The sequence below is a fragment of the Rhododendron vialii genome, chromosome 4a, assembly GCF_030253575.1.
Source record: "Rhododendron vialii isolate Sample 1 chromosome 4a, ASM3025357v1".
Classification (NCBI taxonomy): Eukaryota; Viridiplantae; Streptophyta; class Magnoliopsida; order Ericales; family Ericaceae; genus Rhododendron; species Rhododendron vialii.
In genome coordinates this window covers 2,909,010-2,927,942 of record NC_080560.1, presented here as the reverse complement: position 1 = coordinate 2,927,942, position 18,933 = coordinate 2,909,010, and the positions used below count along the sequence as shown (strand labels likewise).

The following is an 18,933-nucleotide window of genomic DNA, read 5'->3' as shown; positions in this document are numbered from 1 at the left end:
CAAAAGTTGCCACATCATCTTTTGATTATCCATTTAAGACATTGCTAAGGTTAGCAATGTAGAGGTTCACAATGTAATAATCAAAATTGGATAACCAAAACTTGCCACATCACATTTTTAATCTACAAAATTCTAAAAGCTAAATTTTTTGACAATACTCTTTTTGAAAAAAAATAACAGTTTTTTTTAAGAAAATAGTTTAGTGAAAAAAAAATTTGAAAATAGTTTTTTTCAAAAAGAAAACAGTTTTTAAAAAACAGTTTTTTTTTTTTTGAAAAACTGTTAGAATCCTTTTTTTTTTTTTTTTGTCTAAAAACACTCATATATATATGTTTTTGTAAATACTGTTTTTTTTTTTAAAAGTTTCTTAAAAAAAAAAGTTTTTAAAAATAATTTTCTGGAAATATTGTTGAGAGAGAAGGTTTTTATGTAATGATGACTGTACTTGATTGAGAAAATGTGAGGACCATTAATTTTGATTATTGGCAAAAAAATTGCTAGTTTTGATTATTCAAAGGCCAAAATTTGATGAGTTGCTAAGAGGTTATTAAATTTGGTTATTACAATCTGAACACTTTTTTGAGCAAACATTGCTAATTTTAGCAACCTTTTGATTTTGATTATTACATTGTGGATGCTCTAAGTATAAGGAAACTTTACCCGGACTATTAGAGGTCATAAATGCCTCTAACGGTGCATTCCTGGTGATACCCGGCTAAAATTTATTTCTTCCCAGCAATTTTGTGTTTGCATTCCCAACGGAATCTAGTCTATAAATAGCAAGCATGATTGCTTTTTATTCTACATCATTAGTCAGAGGGTGGGAAAGCATTAGCTCTGGTTCATTCGCTTTCTCTTATTCCTTCTCATTTCACAGCCACCCAACACAGAAAAATGGAATTCTCTTCTATCCCAACTGCTTTATTAACCTCCAGCAAGGCACCCGCACCCATTCAAGTCACACGACGTCGTCCAGAATCAGTTTTTCATCCTAGTGTTTGGGGAGATCATTTCCTTGCCTACTATTCTGTTGACATGGTAAAATTAATTGTATTATTATTTTTCTTTAAACAAATATCTTTTTTCGATCAGATTTAAATGAATCAGATTTAAATGAAAGAGATTAAATTATTTATACCGCCGGTGACATTTGTTTCCTCCAAATCAATTACATTGTGCCATGTCGCCATATTCTATTAAATGGGACCACTATTTTGACGATATGGGGAAATGTAATTAATTTGAAGCAAGCAAATGTTTACACCGCCAGTATATATAATTTATTCTTTAAATGAAAATCACACAGTACTATATACTCTCCACATCATTCTAGCCTTCTAAATAGTCTAAATTAATAAGTCTACTTTTCCAAAAGAAGTTTTTTATTTTTGTCAAAAGTTGAGAGGTAGTATTCATCAAAAGATCCCCATGGGAGAAGGTTGAGAATCTACAGATCGGACACTTCAACAGAAAGAACGTATAAGCGCATAGATGCGCCGCCTTATAGAATGAAAAGAAGACCCCCCAAAGGTGGACAAAACCCCCCGAGAGGACAAACCCCTAAAGAGAGGACATTATTAAAACAAAATAGCAAAATAAAAGAAGCACTGCTGAGACCACCTTTATAGACTCGTGACCACCACCTTTGCTTCACAAAATAGGAACACGTCATTGGGAGGTGGTCGCCCAGCAAACGCGCTAGATGGCGCCAGGTCCCAGATTTGAGAAGATAGAGGCTCAGAACGGTGGTAGACAACATCTTACCTATAACCACTGAAATCGAAGCCCCGGAATGTCGCCAGAAAATAATCTGGCTAAAAAGTTCTCAATAGACGCCTGAACTTCAATCGCGGGATTGAGAGAGAAGACGGTTCGACTGTTGGGGAAAGAGAACAGAGGGAGAGAGATCGGAGGGATAGGATCTCTCCCCTCCCACTGCCTGAGAAGGGGGGAAGGGAAGGAGGGAAAAGGCTATTAGCGGCTAGGGTTTGGAGATTTTGACAGAGAGACAGAGCGCAAAATTTCCCTTCCGCTCCAAAAGAAGGTTCAAAACAAGAAATCTGATACTTAGCTTGGAATTCTAACGCAAAAGAGAATTAGAGCCTCCCATTTGCAAGGAACAGTAAATTTAAATTCAAATTCAAATTGGTCTGTTACTTTAATGGCCAAATAGAGGACGGTGGAAAGGGAATACAACAGAGTTTTGTTTATTTGAGTATTGAAAATGGACCAGTAATTTAGGACTTCTTTGTTTTTCAATCAAAGCAAATTGGGTTATCGATGATTTTTATACTCTCTTTTTTTATAACTACATTTCTTTTTTGTCCTCTTGTGATGTGAATTGACAAAATTAACCTTTAATTTTTATGGGAAAGTCTACAATACATACCCCTTAAAAGGGTGTACCATATGCACATATTTTATGGTTTATTCATAACATTTTAGCGTGTTTTGTAACTTTTGTTTTAGAATTCATAACTTTTCAATAGTACAATTTGTAACATTTTCATTCTGATTTATAACATTTTGGTGTATCTCGTAACCTTTATACGATTCGTAACTTTTTAGCACTATGATTCGTAATATTTACTCTATAATTCTTAACATTTTGGGGGATGCATATAATACACACCCAAATAAGGGGTGTGTATTGTAGTCTTTCCCAATTTGTATAGTACTCTTTCACGTTTTGGAATGACAACATTGTAAATTCACATTACAAGAAGACAAAAAAAGCACTACCCTATTGAAATTGACAAAACTAGAAAGCCTAACATATATGGCAGATGAGTAAATAGGAGTATATAAGAAAGACACAGCTGTTCAATCTCAACTAGATTAAAATTCGTTTGCGATGGGCTCGCCCGGTTATGAAAACGATTTTGATCGCGTTCAATTTTAAAACCAAGCTTTATGGATCAAAGCCAGATTTGATATCAAGGTGTATACGGTGAAAGATGTTAAAAGAAATCTTGATAGTGCTAGATGTCTCATTATTTAGGAGTATTTGGACGTATTTTTCCTTTTATTTATCTTGTCTTTTTTTTTTATCTTTGTAGGGTTGGGTTGAACTTTCTTGTTCTCCCTTCCCTTTTACTCGATGTGCCCTCTTCGAGTTTAATAAAATTTTCTTTTGCCGATAAAAATTTTTTTAAAACCAAGCTTGGAAAAGCAAGTATTCTAGGTCATGTAGTTTTTGTTTTAATTTCGGTTCTCACACCAATCCTAGATAAGATAAGAATGTACTTTCTTGAGGTAATAAAACTAAATTTTAATTTCCAACAAAAAAAAGAAGTAATAAAAATAAACATTTCTCATGTTAGATGATAAAAGTAAGTACTTTTTTTTGTTAGACGAATCAATACAAATATTCCAACCCATCGACAAATGTATTTTATTTGTTTTCATAAAAGTTGAACCCACAATCTCATTGCACCTAAATGCAATTACGCAACGGTTAATTCAACAGTTCTATTGTTCTAGTCCACGTAATAATGTTAATACCTGATTTTGGTTGGTTTCTTTTTGGGCAGGAAGTGGATATCAACATGAAGCAAAATCATCAACAGCTTAAAGAAAAGGTGAGAAAGCAACTAGTGGAAGCAAAGGGTGAATATTCACAACAGTTAGACCTTATTGATGCAATCCAGCGCCTAGGCGTGGCCTACCATTTCAAAACAGAGATTGACCAAGGATTACATCAAATATATCAAACCTATCATCAAAGTGGTCACAAAAATGTCAATAATGATGAGGATCTTTACATTACTGCTCTCTCATTCCGATTACTGAGACAACACGGATATCGTGTCTCTTGCGGTAAGTCACCTTTGTCTCTTGTACAGTTAAGGAAAGTGATATTTTTTTATTAGCAATGGGAAATTACATTTTTACTAAAGATAAACAATGAAATCGAGAACGACAGGAAAAGAAAACAAGAGAGCATTAGAGAATGCATATATACTGTTTTAGTGTTGTTATTGCTAGAACTCATCCTACCATGATGCCTCAGTTTTTGGTAATAAGTAACAAAAAGAGAAACAAATAAATTTCAATAACTTTCATATTTTTAACATATTGTTTTCCAATTGATCATGTTCCTAAATGGTTTAAGCAGACGTATTCAACAAACTCAAGGATAATGAAGGGAAATTTAAGGAATCGTTGATTGGTGATGTGAGAGGATTATTGAGCTTGTACGAAGCTACGTTTCTAAGCGTACGTCAAGAAGATATACTAGATGAAGCAATGGAATTTACTGCCGCTCGCCTCAATTCTGCACTACCAAACTTGAGCAATAATCCAATTGCAGCACAAGTAGTTCATGCTCTAGATCAGCCCATCCACAAGGGCTTGACGAGGCTCGAGTCAAGGCGTTATATTTCTTTCTATGACCAAGATGATTCCCACAACAAAGTTCTATTGGATTTTGCAAAATTAGATTTCAACTTATTGCAGAAATTGCACCAGAGGGAGTTGAGCGAAATCACAAGGTAGTATAATACAACTTGTTTAATAAGCTTTAAAGCCTCTCTAGAACCTCTTCTTTTTGGCTTTTCAAAAAAAAATGCTACATTATTGGTTCTTCTTTCATAAGGAAAAGAACAGAGAAAATTCTCTGCTTCAAAGACATTATTTATGAAAGCAAAAAAAAAAAGACAAACTATTTTACTAAATCATTCCACCCCCTACCCCTCTCAATTCCCCGTATGGAACTAACGCAATTACAGTCTTGGCTACCCATTGGCAATCCTCATGCATTTAAGTTGTCAAATGATTGATTTTCTCGGAACAAATGATATAGCTGAAACTCGTGGTTTACATAAAATTCATTCAGTCCTCTAGTTTTTTTTTTGCTCGGCAAACGGAACTTTTTATTAAACTCGAAAGGGTACATCGATGAGGAAATCAAAAGTACAAAGATCTACCCAACCAAAGTTGGATAAAACACCCTCAAATACTTACTCTACACCTTCACTTTTCGTATCCCATCCAAATAACCTTTAAAATCCTCCACTGTGTAAATCTTGATGTCAAACTTAGCCTTCATCCACATGGCTACTCTAGTTTTGACTAACTCCACCACTTCCGAAGCCTGGGTTGTTGCTCCGTTGAAGATATAATCATTCCTTGTTAACCAGATGGACCAAAGAGTTGCATAAAAACAAACTTCCCATGTAGCTTTCTCCAAGTTGCGAAACCTATTCCCAAACCACCAAAGTGCCAACTCTGCTACTGCGGATGGGCATGCCCGCTGTAGGTTCCACCATTCCAGAATTCCTGACCATACTACCCACGCAAATCGACAGTGTAGGAGAAGATGTTAAGGGGTTTCCACATGAAGAGCACAGAATGGGCACACTGCCAAGTGAATCTCAGAAATTACATTCCTATCGACAAGTACTGACCGAGTTGCAACTCTATCTTGAGTGGCCATCCATGAAAAAATTTCCACTTTAGGGGGGCTCAAGTTCCTCCACATCAAACCCAGAAGAGTGTTTGGAGACTGTGTAAGGGATTCCCACTGCCTATAAACCGATTTCACCGAGAAGGTTTTATCTGCTGTCCATATCCACTGAAGCGAGTCTGGTTTTGAGGGATCCATTGTCACACCATTCAGTCTTTGTTTTAAGTCCTCGTACTGTTGATTCTCCCGGACACGAAGCGTTCCTCTAAACTGCAAATTCCAATCTCCACTGCCCCTTCCTTCACAAATATTGCTCAGAACCACATCTTGTTGCATGGACCGGCGATATAGTCTTGGAAATTCCTCTCTAAGCGTAGTAGAACCCAGCCAGCTATGTTCCCAAAATAGAGTATCATGACCTGAGTTTACTTGCACCTTGAAGCCCTCCCGGAGAGAAAATCCCAGGGCCGAATCAATATTTCCCACTGAGCATATGTCCCTCCATACATTAGAAATCGAACCCGAGCCCTGTGTATATGGAAGCCAGCTCCTCCGGTCCAGATTATATTTCCCACGAATAACTTTTACCCACAAAGAGTTTCTATCACTGCCAAATCTCCACCACCACTTAGCAAGAAGAGCCAAATTTTGTTGTATCAATCTCTTGATCCCTAAGCCCCCATTTTCCTTTCTCAAAGTTATCTTCTCCCAATTCACCATGTGCATTTTCTTTTTGTCCGGTGTATCGCCCCAAAAAAATTGTCTTTGTAATTTCCCCAGCGACTTTGCAACTGTCATTGGCATTTTGAATAGGGACATGTAGTAAATCGGCAGAGTGCTAGAATTATGGTTGATAAGCGTAAGTCTTCCCCCGGTAGAGATGGTTCTCGATCTCCAAATGCTTAGCCTCTTTTGAGTCCGTTCAAGAACAGGCTCCCACGTTTTGACCCTCCTTGGATTAGCACCTAACGGAAGCCCAAGGTATTTAATGGGCAAAGACTCCACTCTACAGTCCATCACATGTGCAAGAGCTTCAATATCCTCCTGTTGAACATTTATACCACAAATGGAGCTCTTAGAGTAGTTGATCTTTAGGCCAGACATTAATTGAAAGCACCTAAGAATTCGTTTAATGTTCCCCATTTCCTCCAGATCGTTGTTGCAAAAAAGAATCGTATCATCGGCAAACTGCAGGTGGGAAATAGTTACTCCATTGTTCCCCAACTTTACGCCTTTAATGATATTTTTCGCACGAGCTCTTTCCAGCATGATATTGAGTGCTTCAGCTACTATGTTGAACAAAAAGGGTGATAAGGGATCCCCTTGTCTCAATCCTTTCTGGGTTTGGAACTCCCTTGTTGCTGATCCATTAATCAAGACAGACATAGAAACTGTGGAACAACATTCTTTAATCCACCCACACCACTGCTCCCCAAAACCTACCTTCTTAAGCATATCCAAAAGAAAACCCCAATTCACACAGTCATACGCTTTCTCAAAATCTAATTTAAGAATTAGACCTCCTTGAGCAGAATTTTTCCAACAGTGAATAGCCTCATTAGCAATCAAAACACATCCAATATTTGTTTACCCCCTACAAAAGCAGCTTGGGCTTCACCAATGATAACAGGAAGATGCTCCTTAATCCTATTAGCTAACACTTTGGATAGGATTTTACAAACACTCCCCACCATGCTAATAGGTCTAAAATCCTTAAAAGAAGTAGGACAATCAACCTTAGGAATTAAAGCAACAAAGGTTGAGTTAATACCTCTCGTGAACTTTCCATTCCTGTGAAATTCTGAAAAGAATTGGATAATTACGTCCTTCATGAAATCCCACCCCTTCTTGATAAACGAAAAGTTAAAACCATCCGGGCCCGGAGCCTTTAAGCTATTGCACCCTTTTAGAGCAGCCACAATTTCCCCTTCCTCAAACTGTCTTTCCAAATGCAAGGTGACATCGCCGGACAAGGATCTCTGAAAAAGTCCCCCCAAAGTCGGTCTAATCTTCCTTTCCTCTGTGAAGTTACTTCGGAAGTGGACAACTGCAGCTTCCTTAATATCATTGGGGTCCTCCACGGCTCTACCATTAATTCTGACCGAACCTACCATATTCCGCTTAAATCTGTTATTCGCCACGATTTGAAAGTACCTTGTATTCTTGTCCCCCAACTTTAGCCACTTAACCCTTGATTTCTGTCTCCATAAAGATTCTGAAAGCTTATAGAGCCTCCAGTATTCTGCTCTTACTTTGCATCTGAGGGCCTTTTCATCATGATCAAGAGGTCTTTCTTCGGCTACCAAATCGAGCTGATGTAGATTAGCTTTATTCTCCTGTAGAGCAGAGCAGAGTTGACATCCCCAAATCTAGTTGAGATGAATCAAAAAAGAAAAAAGAAAATTTGCCTAAATGGAGAAGAAGAAGAAGAATACTAGTAAAGTAGATAAGAAATTGTTTCATAGACATCCAATACAGGGCATTAATACTTTGAATCTTATATTTTTCGTTGTACAATTTTTGGTTTAGGTGGTGGAAAGATTTGGACGTTCCAGGGAAACTACCTTTTGCAAGAGACAGAGTGGTAGAGTTGTACTTTTGGATGTTGGGAGTGTACTATGAGCCCCAATATATTCTTGGCATAAGGATTCTAACCAAAACGGTTTCCTTGATTTCCCTCATTGATGACATATATGATGCTAGCAATGCTACCATCGAAGAACTTGTGCTCTTCAATGATGCAATTCAAAGGTTAAATTCCCCCCCCCCCATTCCTCGTGAATTTAATCTCGATTAGTAAGAAACTTTCATTAATAAAAAGGAGTATATCGGTACATCAAAGAAGTCGATTATCGTTTCACATAAGATTCAATAATCAATCAAGAAGTCTAGCAAGTATGAATACTAGAACCTCACAAACCCGAAATTGCCAAAGTGCTAAAAATAGATCCACTTTCTTATAAATGCAGTAAAATACTACTATCTTTTAGTACTTCAAATTACACAATACGACTCTATAAATTTTATTGTGTATATTTGTATAAAAATTGGAGAGCAAAAATTAAGTCGCAAAAGCAAAAGGGAAAATAGAAACTTCCTTAAATGGTCAAGACATGTAAGGAACTGTTTGATTTTTGAAGGAACATTTATATATCGAAGATCATAGAAGTCAGAAGAGCTTGTCAAAAAATGTTATCAACAGACCTTTACATTGTAGAGATTTTAAAAAGCTGAAAAACAATAAAATCTTATTGTGGAAAAACTAAGTTTGAGGTACTTTTGGGTCTACTGAATTTGACGAGCTTTTCGGTCTAGAATTTAGATTATAAACAATTTAAAAGTTGATTTCATTCTTTTGTAGTAAATAATAGTAGTTATCTCTAAATTTGGTTCCCATACCCTATTGCTATACCCCTTAGTCATTTCCTGTGACTTATTTGATTTTCAGGTGGGAAGTGATCAGTGCCTTGGATCATCTTCCGGACCATATGAAAATTGTTTATCAAAAGATTTTGGATACTTACAACATTATTGATGATGAAATGGCCAAGCAAGGAAGATCATATGGAGTCGAATACGCAAAATTTGCGGTTCGCCTCGAACTAACTTACTTTTTTATTTGTAATAATACTGAAATTCCGCCCAATACTAACTCATTTGTTCTCAAAATTCCAGTTGAAAGATTTGGTTGGAGCATATTTGCTTGAAGCCAAATGGTATCACGAAGGCTATGTTCCAAGTATGGACGAGCATATGGCACTTGCACTATTGAGTTGTGGCTACAAGACTATTTCAACCCTTTCCCTTATTGGAATGGGAGAATTGGCGACCAAAGAGGCCTTTGATTGGGTGTCTAGTTTTCCTTTGATTGTTCATGCTTCATCAGTGGTTAACAGGCTCATGGATGATGTGGCAGGCCACAAGGTAAGATATACACTGTAAATTTATATATGCTTCATGTTCTTGGGAACTGTGTCAAATCTCTTAGTATGTAATGCTCCATGTAGACCACTTGCTTAATATCTTGATTTTGATCCATAAACCACACCACATGGCCCAATATGCTTAAACCCGAGGCACTAGTAACTAGTATCTTACATGATTTGTTATATGTCCAAGATCACCCATGTAGACTTCCCATTATAGAATGTGGTTCCACATTACTCAAGACTACTCTCCCCCAAACATGGGGTATTACATTGTAACCTTCTGAAACAGGTTGCAAATCTATGACATTCGATCCTTGGTGCTCAAATTACATAAGCGCTTCCCTAGCTAATGAATTTTGATGACATCCGATCATGTCTCGAGATTCGAGATTCCAACCATGCATGCATGTTAACTGCTGTCAATGAATTAGGACACAAAAACAAATTACTACTACCTCTTTTCCATTCTAACATTTGTGGTGGTGCAATTATACAGTTCGAGCAAGAAAGAGGTCACCTAGACTCCACAATTGAATGCTACATGAAACAATATGGTGCAACAGAAGAAGATGCTATCATGGAATTCCAGAAACGAGTTACAAATGCATGGAAAGACATGAACTCAGAGTGCCTCCGTCCAACCTCCGTCCCGATGCCTATCCTCCAGCGACCTCTCAACCTTGCACGAGTTATTTACCTTTTATACAAGGGTGGAGATAATTACACCCATTCTGGAACCAAGCTCAAGAGATTTGTGACCTTAGTACTTGTTGATTCTGTGCCAACTTAAAATCTCTCTAAAAAAAATTGAATCCAAAGATCAAGTAATTTTATATATGCTTATCATTGCTTAAAGAAATAAAAGAGTCTTCTAAACTATGGCCTTGCCTTTGATGAAACATGCATGCATTCAGAGGAATGCATGTTTTTTTCTTCTTAAAGCTAGGTTAGGAATCCTCTATATTTATCGTATGTAATGTATTATTTCCATCAAGAAATAAAGTTGTTTTTCGCTGTTATTGTCCCAGCGAGTATATCTATTCAGAAAACCACTCAGACTTTTTGGACACTTGTCCAAAGTCAATTATTTGTGCAGAAAAAATGGGTACTCGAATATGTATTATTGGTATTTGAATTTTATTTCTAACATGCCCGTTTCAATAAAATTGTATGTAGCGGCATCAGCACTCTTTTTTTCTAACAGCAATAAAGAATTCAAATTTTTTTGATTAGCAAATGGAATTTTTATTGATCGAGGAAAGGTACAACGATTAAAACAACAAGCGCACAAAGCATCACAATGATGAGACTAAATTTCAAATATGTTCGCACCTTTTCTCTCGACAATCATATACTGCACTCGACCCCACAAAGAAAAATAAAAACCTCGATTGCAAGGTACCAACCAAAAACAAGCAAACAAATGTCTCAATACAAAGAAAATTAAAAACCCGGCCTCTCTTGGTCATGAGCCATAACAACTGCTGTCTGCTCATGACAGCCACCAACCAAAACAAAAAACATCCTACTTAAATTGAGTTCGAAATCACAGCTCCACCGCACTTGAGATTTGTCGAAGGAGTCAACAGGCAATCTTTACACTCTGCTGCAAATAGCACCACCATATATCTGGATGGAACAGACCCGAAAAGCTAGAAAAGCTCAAACGAGTGTCTGCTCCTTGAGAGCAACATGTCTTCCCTCTGTTTTTCCATAAAAAACCAGAAGGTTTCAAACCCTTAGTTATTTTTGTTTCATTCGTATAGATACATATGTTTCCATACTTCAAAATAATCAACTTCCAAGTATTAATTATTGTTAAAATTAATGCCTTTGTCTTTTATTACAATGTTATAATGCTTCTGTTAGTTTTGTAATTGGTTAAAGTGTTGTGTCCATTTTAGTCTTTTACCTCTACCCATGTAAAGGGCTTTGCCCTAGTATTTAAAGGAGTAATGAAATGAAAAAGTAAGAGCTGCCCCCATTTTCCAGAGTGATACCTCTCTCCTCCACTGTTTTGCCAAGAAACCTTGACTGCTTAGGCAGTCCATTTTCTTCCCATTTTTCTTGGTTCTTACACTAAAATCAACAATTGGTTTTAGGGAAAAGCCAACATAAGTGGTATCAGAGCTTTGTTGGATCAAGAACAAGGTGGGAGTATGAATTTTTACTTGTTTAAATAGGGAGCTAGAAAGCTCTACATCGTCCTTCCTCGCTAACGTATTGGGGAGTAGTGAGATAATAGGTGTAGTTTGAATTATGAGCAAGTTCAAGTTCTCAAAAGTACGAACATACTTGATTATTTACCTAAGTATGAATAAACTTGGAACTCACGGATTCTCTAAGTACGAGAAACTTAGGGCTATCGAGAAAGCACGAAACACTTGATTCATAGGACACAAGTTCCTTACGAATAAAGTCCAAGTATGAACAAACTTGGGAATGCATACGAGAACGTGCAATAAACTAGTACGAATAAACTTATTTGCATATGAATACATGCAATATTTCAGGACCAAGTATGAGAAACTTGAGTAAAAAAGTAAATTAGTTAAATTACGAGAGACTTGACTTTTTTAAAACAAGATAATACCAATGCATACGCACATATGCATTTAGAGCAAATGAAGAATGCAAGATATTCATATGAAATGGTGTGCAGTAACAGCAAACACTGAAACGGCTACGACAAAAGTTCACTGCCGAGCAAAAAAGCCATACTTGGCCACCAAAACAACTGTCGTGCCCTGAAGGGTCAAATACCCGTGTTATCAAAAGTATATATGAACTAGTGCCGCGCAGGGCCAAACGTTACGGTCTCGTAGGACCTCCAAAAAGTTTTAAATGTTAAAAAAGCATACTTACTAAGTTAATCAAAATTTTGGATCTCTGGGAGAGGCTTGCTTGTGGCCTCTGCATTAACCTCAGTACCAGCACCTCCATCAACAACATCCTTGTCAAGATTAACAGTCTCATCAGTTGTATCCCGAGCATGTGAACAGATAGCAGAAGCATCGTGGTTTGCTTTTTGAGTGTCTTCATTGGCAGCAGCAAACTCGTCAATCTGTTGGTCAACATCCTCCTCTAGGGTCTCTTCGTGCTCTTGAGAGGCTATAGCATGGCTCCTCGGTAGATCATTCTCAACCCAGAGGGGCGAATCTCCAGCAACTCCAACCTTTGTCAAGCAAGTCTCCCAACATGCAGCCCAGATCTGATCCTGGATTAATGGCATTTGATCAACATGGCTGGCTGTTGCAACATCAAAACCCTTTTGGTATCCGTCCTCGTAAGCCGTCTTCTTGGTACTGTCAATTTCTGACAGTGCTTGGTTCAGACTCTCAGCAGTTACAAGTTTGGCCTTTGCCTCGTCTACTTCTTGTTTTGCCTTTTCTCTCTCTCTCTCTCTCTTTCTAGTCTTGAGACTGTACGGAGCAGCCTGGTGTAGTCGTTCAGAAGTCTTATTCTTTCAGCTTCAGCGTCTTGAGCCTTCTAGCCCAACGTGACCATCTTTTGGATAAACTACGAAGTACCAAAAATGATTTAAATGCTAAGAAATTCAGCCACCACGAGGAAGGTAAAAGCAAAGGTTATGAGAAAGTTTTAGTTACCTTGATTCCATTGACGAGACTAGTGGACACAAGCCGGTCAGAAGGAGATGAGGATTCTTTCTACATGTCTTTACTAGGCGATCACCCTTTACGAGTTGAGGGGCCCAGGCCTTGTGAGTTACTTGGGTACCCGGTGAAGGAGTTTCTAGCATTGATGCAGAAGCTTGTGCATCAGGGACTTCAGCATCTTGATGCCTAGGGCGTTTGTGCCTATGAGCATCAATTGTCTCAACGGAACTGTCCCGTTCTCGAGGAGAAGAGGAGGATCGTGTTGAAGCTCCCCTGATGCGACGAGGTGGCGGGGGAGCATGACCGGTTGATGCCTCTCTACCGGCGGCACCGCGTCCCCAAGAAGAAACAGTGAGTAGGGTGCTAAGATTCAGGGGTTGACGAGTCATAGTACCTAAGTGTGGGGAAGACAGAGAGTAACCAGAGGAAGATGATTGGCTAGTATCACAGGTGAGAGCTGGCTGTTCGGGTTGTTGCTGAGGAACGGCTTGTCTTTGTGAGGATCTTCTGAGTCTCAAACGGGGTAAAGGGACGCCTTCTGAGATGGGAACCTCACATAATTGTGCGGCAAAAGTAACTCGAGAAATGGATCTCGAGTTCCTCGGCTGGGGAGCGGTTGAGGTTAAGGCAGTACTAGTGCTTGGGTTGGCAAGTCTTCTATCAATGAACCCCTTGTAAGCAGGATTGTAGCCTAGCAGGACGTTGGCGTCACGACCCCTACCAGCCGATGGAGTACCCAGCTCTTCTGTGTACTTTAAGATTCTGTTTATCTCTGCTGTTCGGACATAGCTGGGTTCTCGGCGTCGACATTTGTTAGCATTGTCCGCTGCAAATTGATAAGTCAAAACAAGAAGTTAGAGGATGCTTGTGGAGGCAATCAACAGAAAAATTAATAAAATATGAAGAAAATCAAGAACATACGTGGGTAGCCCTTTATGTGGGGGCAATGAAAGCCCACTACTTGACCATCCTCCCCCAGTGGTTCGAAGCCTCCAATGACGTAGAGGAAATCGATTTTGTGATCCCGAGCAGAGTCTGGCAGGTTTAGCACGAGACGTTTTTCTGCCTTTCTAACTTTGAAGTAAAAAATGTTATACTTAGGGTTAAGTACGATGCTGTACCACCATTGGTTGTCCCATAAGCCTATTTGAGTTCCCAGAATCCTATTTAGGGCTACAACCCCCATTACCAGTCTAAAAACATTAGTTGAAACTTGCATGGGTGTGAGTCGGTACCAGTTTAGGACTTGGCGAAGTAATGGGTGGATGGGAAAATGGACTCCACCCTCGACAATAGCAACGATTGGCATACACATCCTATCCTAAGTACCAGCATCCCTATCCGCTCCCAATGGGGCAAGTTTAAGTCTTACCTTATCAGGAATGTTGTACTCTGTCCTAAATGCTGCCATGGCAGCAAGGGTTTCACAGAGTTTCCTAAATTTACTAGGCTTGGGACCATTTACATCCGCCATGGATATACTCAAAGGGAAAGAAAAACTCAAAAAATGGGAACGAACGAAGCCCTAGAAACTGACGAGAAGAGAAAGAAATCTCAGTGGGTAACCCAAGCAAGGAAGTAAGAAATCTTACGAGATTAATGAAAGGGATCCCTGTGACACGAGCGAGTTGCAGATGGCTGTGATGGCAGAGGAGTGGATGTTTTTCGCCTAGATTCTAGAGAGAGGATGAGGAAATTCAGTTTTTGGTAAAAGAACCCAGAAGATCACTTTTTCGGGTTTAAGGGTGTGAGACAGAGACGAAACGTCTCCTCTACACACCGTTACGAAGAAAGTAACGGAAAGAGGGTTTTTGAAAGACGCCGTTTGGCTGAAACGTCAGTTAGAATTAAATGAGAAATGTACGAGATGTGCCAGTGGAAATACTACTTCGAGGAAATGATGACTAAACTGCCAAAAACATCGAAACAATTGAAACCATGATTGCACAGGATCAAAAAGTTCGGCTTGAAGTGTACTGGTAGCTTTACTTATTGCCCCTGAACAGTGGCAAACAACCAAAGTTGGGGAACAATTGTAAGGAGGTATTCCCGAACAGATAAAACAAAGGCCGAACACGTGGTACGAAGGATCACAGGATAAATACGATAAAAACAGAACACCATGAGCGGTGATCGGCAATATAAACAAATGGCATGAGAAGTCATTGGTCCAAGCTGTTTGTTCGGCAGAAAGGGACATGAGGTGACCGGTCCAGGCGGTCTATTCGGCGACGAGATAGCCAAACAAGGAAAGAACTCCAGTCAAGAGTAGGAGCAGAGGAAGTACTTTGGAAGATTCCAGAACCATAATATCTCGTAAGGGATGAGATCCCGAGAGTATAGGATCTGAAAAAGATACCCAACGAGAATGGGATGTTCGGACAGTTATGGAAAAGGGTCCTAAAAGGACTCTTAAGTAATAAACTGATAAGGGAACGAGAATCTAAGATATCCAGAATTTTCTATACGAGTTAGGAATCCTAGGGTAACAAGGATGCTTGGGCAGCAAACATCTATGAATCTATAAATAAAGAGGTAAACCTAGAGGTAAAAGGTACGCAATACATTGCATTCATATCGTTTTCCTACTGAAAGTTAGGGTTTCCTGCTAGTACGTGAAACTAACTTAGGCATCAGAGGGCCTTTGTCGCGAGAGGCAAAGGCGCGCTCACCCCTTGTCTGTTTTGCAGATTAGGGTTCCAACGACGAACTAGGGTTCCGGTGAAGAGGCACGAGTAGCCATTGCAATCTAGTGCTATTCTAAGCACCAATTGTTTTCATCCCCCTACGTACACTAATAAAAATTTTGAGAAGTGATAGGGGTGGCGAGTACACTTCAAAATGAATTCTATTAATTTTGTGAAGACATTGGCATGGAAAGGCAACTAACAGTTGCGTACACTCCACAACAAAATGGAGTGGCCGAGAGGAAGAATAGAACCATAGGGGAGATGTCAAAATCAATGTTACATGAGAAAGGATTGCCCAAGACTTTTTGGGGTGAAGCTGTCTATACGGCGATCTACTTGATGAATCGATGCCCAACAAAGGCCGTTGAAAACATAACTCCATTTGAAGCTTGGAGTGGGAGAAAGCCATCCATGAATCACTTGAAGGTTTTTGGGTCCATTTGTTATGCTCATGTTCTAAAAGTAAAAAGGAGCAAGCTTGATGAAACTAGTCAAAAGTGTATCTTTGTGGGTTATAGCTCCCAATCAAATGGCTATAGACTCTTCAATTTGACTACAAACAATGTGATCATTTCTAGAGATGTTCTATTTGATGAGAAGGCGTATTGGGATAGGAAGGGGAATGTGGTGTAAAACCAAGTCCCTTTCAATTATGAAGAACCAGAAAGTCAAGAAGATGAAGAATATGGTGATCTTGAAGCTCTAAATCAAACTCCTCCAACTTCTCCATCAAGCTCAAGTTTCTCATCTTGAAGTTCAACTTCAAGAAGAATGAGAAGCCTTAATGATGTGTATGCAAGTTATAATTCTTGTGTTTTTGAACCAGAGACCTTTGAAGAAGCAATTAAGGAGGAAGCTGATAAGAACCCAAGATTGTATAATCTTGGGGCTTAAAGTCCTTTAATTTGTAGCATTTGATTCCCTAAAATATCATTTTTATTCCATTTTGCACGTAAGGTTGCGTTTTGATAGTTTCAGGTAATACGTGGAACTAGGGCGGTTTTTATTGCCAAAGATCGCTTTCAGAAACATCTGAGCACCGAAGGCTGTGTGGCGTCTCCCCACCAAATCCTGTTGGGTGATTAATTGAGTGACGAGAGGTTGTCAGGTCGTCATCGGGCTTTTCAGACCAAGGCAAGGCCAAAATCAAAGTTTTGCCAACCTTGAACCAGTACTGGGAGTTGCCTAGTACAGGTTCAGCCTGTAGAAAAATCTATGTTTTTGCTACTTTTTCAACCTTCCACTTTTGGGATATTTTCTACTTTTGGCTACTTGTAGGATATTTTTGTGAGAGAGAAGAGGCCACCTTGTATAAATAGGGCCACCCTCTCTCTTCTTTATCTCTGTCTCATTCAATACAACTTTAAGTCTTTCAAGTTTTTAGAACTCCATTAAAAGCTACCAAGCTTTTGTGTTAATTCCGTCAAGAACTCCTTAAGGTATTTGTTGTTTGTTAATTTCTCATTTATTAAAGTTGCTTGCATGGACTACATCCTTACTAATATCAAATTTATTTTCATTTTCGTCGGTTAAACATATTCAACAGTTCTAGCATGATTTCTAGTCTTTTCAATATGTGTGAGTAGTTGTTTGGCTAAGTCTCGGGGTAATCTTTCCCGAGGACTTAGGTGGTTATTTGGTTCTCAAACTTTTGGGCTTAAAAGCATGATTTTCAGAATAGGGCTTAACTTGCATTTTTGGTCTAAACAAGGGGTCACTACAAGAAAATCGTTCTATAACAACGGTCGAAAGCGTCGCCAAAAAACCCAAAAACCGTTGGTAGAGACCCGTTTAGGCTATACCAACAGTTCGAGAACCGTTGGCCAAACCGTTGCAATATATCCGTTGCTGTAAAGGTATAGCAACGGTTTTGACGAGCGTTGGTACAGATTTTTTTTTACTAACGGTTCATATAACCGTTGCTAAAGGCAATTTTCATTTTTATTATTTTTTTTACTAACGGTTCATATAACCGTTGCTAAAGGCAACTTTTATTTTTTTAAAAGCCAACCATTGTGTGACGTGGCAGCCGCATGGCACTGACGTGGCACCCCGCTTGGCGCCACCCTGGCACCCGCGTGGCGCTGATGTGGCACCTGCGTGTCAGGCGAAATAATCTTGCTCCTCCTGAGAATCGAACCGCCGACCTCGCGTGTGCGAGCGCGCGCGCGAACCAACTGGGCTAGCATATAACTTGTGTAAAATGATACACCTATTAATATTTATACTATACTAACCGGAATTTTTTAATCTTTTTTTTAAAATCCGGTTTATACTATACAAACACTTACTAATATCATTTTTTTCACTAGGTTCAATAATTACCTTTTAAAATTGGTATAAATGCACAAGACTGTATGCATGTAATCATATATGATACTATATTTAATTATAATTGTTTTTTTTAATAGAAATTATAATTATTTAGATTGATGCAAAGTAGGATAATAATTTTGAGAGGTGTTTTATTTTGTAATATTCATTTATAAAAAATGATATCTTGTGTTAGAAAAATAGTTCCATTATTCACTCATCTTCAATTAAATTGACTTGCACTATGTACATAAAAAAAAAAAACCTCTCTGTTTTCCTAATTTTTTTTCAATATTAATTTTGCCTTTTCTTAATTTTTGTTAGATTCACAAATTTTTTTTTGATTGGTAAGTCATTTCTATGAGATGAGTCTAAAAAATAAAATAAAAATGCAATTAAAAGCATAAAAAATCAATATGGGCAAACAAATATCAAACAACTAACATTTGTTGTCTTTAGTGTCATCTTATATGATATTTTTTTCAACTTCGGTCCACAATTTTATACTTTTTTTATTCTTATTAAGATGAATGATTAATCCCAAAATGAGATTAGTTTCAAAAATTACCACAAAATGCTAAAAAAATACATTAAATAAACAATACTGGAAAAAATACCACAACAAAAATTTAGGAAAAATAGCCCTAACAAAAGCAATGGTCTCGATCATCATGATTGTGTCAGGGTCAAGGGGCTAAAGTATGTTCAAGAATGAAGTTAATCGAGTATCGCTACACACTTATCGGACAGAAAAACTCATTTTATTAATGAAATTGTGTATCGATAAAGAAATTTTCTAAATTTGATCGAGCCAAATTTCTACGAGAACGATTTAATCAACATGAAAAAAAAAATCAACGGTCTTGATCGTTAGTTCGGGTTTGGAAAATCGATCGCATGAAAGAAAATTGATTTTGGCGGTGTAAAATTCTACTAACGGTTAATGAAAACCGTTGCTATAGTCCAGTTTATAGTAA

At 38.3% G+C, this 18,933-nt stretch overlaps 1 protein-coding gene and 1 non-coding gene across 3 annotated transcripts; one reads left to right on the top strand and one right to left on the bottom strand.

Annotated features, from left to right (window-relative positions):
* Nucleotides 1-817: 817 nt before the first annotated feature.
* Nucleotides 818-10,360, top strand: LOC131323517 ((-)-germacrene D synthase-like). 2 transcript variants are annotated; one of them, XM_058355355.1, is made up of 7 exons: nucleotides 818-1,038; nucleotides 3,534-3,819; nucleotides 4,118-4,493; nucleotides 7,937-8,158; nucleotides 8,856-8,997; nucleotides 9,083-9,331; nucleotides 9,833-10,360. In XM_058355355.1, exons 1-7 carry the CDS (start codon nucleotides 895-897, stop codon nucleotides 10,124-10,126), a joined length of 1,713 nt encoding a protein of 570 aa, XP_058211338.1. In that variant the 5' UTR covers nucleotides 818-894; the 3' UTR covers nucleotides 10,127-10,360. The 2 variants fall into 2 exon arrangements, with proteins under 2 accessions (XP_058211338.1, XP_058211337.1); XM_058355354.1 differs by having other exon boundaries at nucleotides 4,115-4,493.
* Nucleotides 2,604-2,741, bottom strand: LOC131324898 (small nucleolar RNA SNORA14). The gene has a single exon (XR_009199484.1). It is a non-coding gene; the product is annotated as a small nucleolar RNA SNORA14 (small nucleolar RNA).
* Nucleotides 10,361-18,933: the final 8,573 nt, after the last annotated feature.